Here is a 6,000-nt window from a genome sequence, read left to right on the forward strand (position 1 = left end):
ACATTGCGGATAATAATTAACGAAAAATATGCGGATTCCGTAGCCTTATACGTCTTATGCATCGTTTACTTAATTACATGAATTCAACTGTATGCACTGAGGATGGCTAAAAAGTTAGCCGAAACATATATACAAATTAATAATTAAATATGTATATATATATATATATAATACAATTTAATAATTTAAAATTTATCGCGTACATAGTACAGCGCTAATTCCCAATAACGAAATTTATTATAATTATATTTTTTAATATCAAGGAATTAAGATTATCATTTGTTTGAATAATGAGCAATGTTGTAAAAATTCTAATAACCACACACAGAAAAATATTATTTTATTGTCAAGAAAAGCAATTATTTATTTTATTTTTCTTCTTTTAAGTAACGGTTACTTTTGATAAAGAATTTTCTCGTTAGTAGTCTTAAAATGTATTCATCCCAAGTTTTAGAAATATTCAATATCATGTACTCAAAATAAGAGTTTATTCTCTTTTGAAGTGTATTATCGAAAATTTTATCGAAGAAAAGTCAGATTTGATTAACTTGAATATTTAATAATATATTGATGTAAGAAAATTTATTTGATCAGAAAAATTTGGTATATTTCTTTCAGTTCTATACAACAGATTTAGGAAAAGCGAAACATAGTTTAGAAACAAGAAATTTTTTCATTTCTCGCTCTTCCAATTGAAAGAAATCTTATTTGCCCCCTGTGGCAGATCGTTCACCGTTGAAACGTCGATGTTCTAGAGTTGCGTTCTTTATTTGTTTACAGCTAGCTTAAATTTTTAATTATCTCTAGACTAGCGTCTTCACCGAGTATCAAAGTAATTAACTGCTTGACAAAATAAATTATTTTGAAAGATATATACAAGCTGGACTAAGGGATAATCGTAAAGAAAAGTTTCATATCGAAGTCTTAGGTAGGAAATAGCAAGGCGAAACCTAAAAGTCGAGAAGAGTGCACGAAGAAATTAGCTTATGAGAAACAAATAGAAGAACAACAAGATTTTAAGGATGTGTTGGTAGCTCTTAGTTCGGATCTATAATAGATTTTTAAACCTTATACCACAAGAAATGGACGAATCACAGTCGATTATTCTCCTCGTATTCGACCGTAAGTCCGGATCTACAATAGGGTTTTAATTACCTCGGAGGTGTTTTAAGCCTTAAGCCATAAGAAATGGGCGAATCACAGTCGCTTATTCTTCTCGGATTCGACTGTAATTGGTCAATTTCTTACGCCTTAAGGCTTAAATCATCTATCGTAGATCTAGACTTAAGGACGTATTAAACATATTTTGTCTAATATATCCTTAATTTTGAAAACATCCTTAATTTTGAACATTCAAAAAATTATAAAAACATTACAGATTGTTACATATTGCATTTGAAAATAATAGAAAAAAATTATCGGCGATTTTCTATATGAATAAAAAATTATTTTAATAAGAAGTTGATATATTTTATGACAAAAATATTAAGAAATAATAGAAAATCTAAATTATTTATTTAAATTACTTTAAATATATATTCGAGATGATTTTTTTATATAATATAAAGTTTCATTGCGATGCAGAAATCAGTTGTTCCATACATAAACAACATTATTTTATTTATTTATTTATTTATTTACAGAATAACTAAACAGACACAATCACAATAAAACTTTGTATTATGAATCATTCTAAACACTTAAAGTACAAAAAACTAAGATTTTTTTTAATGTTGTAAAAAATAATTTAATAACAAATAAATTTAAATAAACCATAAAAATATATTATTAAATAAAAATATCTTAGTCACACACACAACTTTCATATGTATAGCATAATTTATTTAAAGTGTAAATATTAAATTTCTAAATTTTTTATTTACTTTTTGTAAGAACTATAGGACCAATACATCCTTAAAGTAAAGTCGATTGTCTCTCATTTTTTCTACGAACTAACAAAAGTCTAAAAAATTATAAAATATTTATGATATTTACGTTTCTACTTTGGCATGTGAAAACCGAAATTTCTCTCGACTTATTCTGAATTCGTGGACGTTTATGTAGTTTTCAATCGAGTGAATCACAATAAAAAAGAGCCATATACAGTTTACGTATACTAATATCGATTTTTATGGATAATAACCAACCTGGTTTCTTGTCAAGTATGATGTTCACCGGCTCAACGGTGTTATACGACGCGACTTCCGGCAACGCGTTTACCACCGTCTTCGGGCCGGCTTCCGCTTCGGTGGCGTTAAACGCAGCCACCACTTTCGATTTCTTCTTCTTGTGCTCCTTGTCCTTTCTCTTGCTGACCGGCTGCGGTAGTGCCTCATGGCTATACATATAATACACATAAAATCGTGAAACATCGCGTAATCCTTTTCAACGCTAAACTTCCACGTCTAAAAATTAATATCTGTCAATTTAAGCTAGCAGGATTAAATGAGTAGAATCGAAAAAGATCTATTAAACTATTTAGTGCTAATTTTGTGCTAATTTATGTTACAAAACATAATTTTACCACATGCTATTTAAAAAAAAATCTTGTGGTTATGCTATCTTAATATGAATAGACCAAGAGGTTACTGTAATGATTTTATTACTCATAGCGACAAGTATGGGAAGTGGGTAACCTTTTATTTCATGTAAAACATAAAAACAATACATATATATTTAAGCCCGGTCGCGGTCACTTGAAGGAGAAATGGGCTTTCTAAAATGTTACAGATTTTATTGAATGTGTCAAGGTTGAATATTATTGCAATCAATAGTTAAAACTCTTATTCCAAAATAGGGGGACTCCCATACCCCTCAGAAGGGTGCAAGGGATCACCATACTGGGTCAAAGTGGTAAATTTTTTTTGAAAAAAAAATCAATAACGACAATAGTTGAATTTTTGTCTATTACTTAATTTTGATACCAATTGTCGAGAAATATGATTCCCATACCTTTTAGATGGTCACGAAAGCAGCCATACCTACTGAAATATGATATGAACAATTTTTACATGGAATAAGAAAAAAATTGTACGTGTTCGGATAGGTATGGCTGTCTTCGTGATCATCCAAAAGGTATGCGAATCATATTTCTCGACAATTAATATCAAAATTAAGTAGTAAACAAAAATTCAACCTTGTCGCTATCGATGTTTTTTTCAAAAAAAATTTACCACTTTGACCCAGTATGGCGATCTCTTGCACTCTTTTGAGAGTATGGGAGTCCACCTGCCTTGAAACAAGGGTTTACTATCGATCACAACAACATTCAACCTTGATGTTTTTAATAAAAAAATCAAAATCTGCAACATTTTGAAAAGCCCACCTTCCCTTCAAGCGACCGCAACAAGGTTTAAATATATATGTATTGTTTTTATGTTTTACATAAAATAAAAGGTTACCCACTTCCCGTACTTGTATCTATGGGTAACAAAATAACTACAGAGGCCTCTTGGTCTAGAAGTTAGCAGATCCACAAGGAAAAATAAAAAAAAGAAATGCAGATAATTAGTACTAATTTTTAAATAATTAGTACAGATTAGAAGTAATTTGTGCTGCACAAAATAAATTAATAGTTTAAACTTAATTAACCCTTACCCTACTAGGTACAATTTGATGCCCCATCCGTACTAACGGGGGCATTAGAATCCGTCCATTTTTTTCACCTATTCAGAATAATTCAAAAAATCTCTAAAAATTCACTAACATATTTCCAACTTTCTAGAATAAATATTGGCACTTCATTTTGGAAAATAATAAAATGTAGTATAATTTATAATTACCGAAAGACTCAAAGAAATTTGCACAAACAGGAATCGTTCGGTGACTATAGTGACCCACCTTAGTAGGGTAAGGGTTAATATAATCATTCTTTCCATTCATAATATATTAATCCTAATTACGGAAATTTTTTTCATTAAAATTTCTGATCGACTGCCTATCTATTATGATTTGCTTTTATGGAATTTTTCAAAATGCTAGTTTTCATTGAATTTGAAATAAATTATAAATATATATAAATATATAAATTTAATTAAAATAAAACAATTTCTTATTATACTGGCAATTTCGCATTCTTTTTGTTGGAATCCTTACAATGATAAAATTTTCACATATACATCGCGCAATGCAAGTCGATAATATTCGCGTGTCACGCCATGTGACGAGCGAGTGTCAACGTGGGAACTGTGTTGATAAGCCGTAATAAACGTGGTTCTCGCAACTCACGCGGATCTAGATATAAACGTCAGGGGAAATATTCCGTTGAAAGAGCGTGCAAACGTGTGGTGATACTAAAATCTTTAGAAAATATTCGCAACATGATCTAACGTTGTCCCCGTGTTGCGATCATAACATCCGAGATAATGTCACGTTAATAAACGATCATAAATTAAAAATCATCACAGTAAGTTAATTAGTCCATATTTAAACGCGTATAATATTATATATATATATATATATATATAATATTAAATATTAAAATATAATAGAATATTTTAAATAATGAGACAATATGAATACATACGATTATATTATATTATTTATATTTCTCGCATGAAACATTTTATAAAATATATATAACTAATATTTTAAATTTTATTTACTGCAGCTTTGCAGTCTCGGCTTGCAATTGTAATCTACTAATTCTAATACATAGACAGCTTTCTCCCGGAAATTTCTCTCAAGAGAGTTCTGATGTAACAAATCTGTAAAACGTGACAATCACACGTTACACAAGTAAGAGAAAGTTTAACATTCGCCTAACCATCGATCGCTTCGGAATTATACCGGAAGTCTTCCTGGCTGCACGTTTTATACACTTTTTTGCACGTAAATAACAAAAAATTACATCATTAGAAACGATTTCGACCAAACTTCGATTAAGTTATCGGTTAATTCAACAGGCAGAATTGCTTACAGCAAAATTTCTATAGCCGTACAATTCGTTGTCTCTAATCTAATTTTTCTCTCTGCGTGTTAAGTAATATAAAAAATCAACTCTACCCATTTGAATGAAATAGTTATAAGTTAATCGTCGATTAATGGGAGTTCGGTTAAAGTTGTTTCAAGCTAATTATATAATCATTATGTAATCATGTGAATTAAGTAATCATTATGTAAGCGAACAAATTAAATAAAACGGTAATGATTAATCGGGATACTAAAATTAATTAAGAATAGATGAGAATATTTTCATAATTGTTCTCCTGGAAGCTCTAACCAACGATATAGATAACAGTAAGCTAAAAAATAATCCCTGAAAGATTGTACTCTTGCTCGTAATAATCCCCGGACTTATCTTATTGTACAGTGATTACCAAACCACTTCGTTTTAGACAATGCGAAACACAAATAGTCGAGTACAATACGCTTTGGATTCATCGAAAAACGAATTATTTTAATCTGATATTACATTTCGTTGTTATATAAAGCATTATGTAACAAATGGTTACAATTGGTTAATAAACGCAATCGACGGAGGTGTAATTGTATTGAATTTAACTATGATTATCTATTCTATTTCAAGCATTATGTTAATATATGTAATAATATATTAATATATTTTATTAATATAAAATTGTATAAACTATAGAAATCGAAGCCTTAAACGGTCTAGCTGGATCTTAATGCTTGTATGATTCTTATGTGAATTTATATACTATGTATATAGTTTTCAGAAACGCGCGCCGAAATGATTTTTCGGTCTTGAAACGCTAACTCTAATTAACTACCGCAGTAATATCACGTTTCTGAGAACTACATACGTAGTGTATAAATTCACATAAGAATCATACAAGCATTAAGAATCAGCTAGACCGTTTAAGGCTTTGATTTCTATAGTTTGTTATCATATATACGGTCCTATAATATATTAGATTATAAAATTTTATATATAGGATGTTCCGATCTTTTTTGCCAATCACTTTTGTGTAGATAGAGCGGACTAAACTGAGTCGAAAAGTCCTTTACCATTTTGCAATTTTCGCAATAGTTAACAAG

The 6,000-nt window shown here is 29.7% G+C and overlaps 1 protein-coding gene across 8 annotated transcripts in view; it reads right to left on the reverse strand.

Moving 5' to 3' along the window:
• per (period circadian regulator) overlaps positions 1-6,000 on the reverse strand; it is a 39,224-nt gene that overhangs the window by 18,972 nt on the left and 14,252 nt on the right. For all 8 annotated transcript variants that reach the window (XM_018522723.1, XM_018522722.1, XM_018522719.1 and 5 more), the window contains exon 3: positions 2,148-2,338. In XM_018522723.1, coding sequence (XP_018378225.1) covers positions 2,148-2,338 — 191 coding nt within the window. The remainder of the gene's footprint in view (positions 1-2,147; positions 2,339-6,000) is intronic.

The sequence above is a fragment of the Trachymyrmex cornetzi genome, unplaced genomic scaffold, assembly GCF_001594075.2.
Source record: "Trachymyrmex cornetzi isolate Tcor2-1 unplaced genomic scaffold, Tcor1.1 scaffold138, whole genome shotgun sequence".
Classification (NCBI taxonomy): Eukaryota; Metazoa; Arthropoda; class Insecta; order Hymenoptera; family Formicidae; genus Trachymyrmex; species Trachymyrmex cornetzi.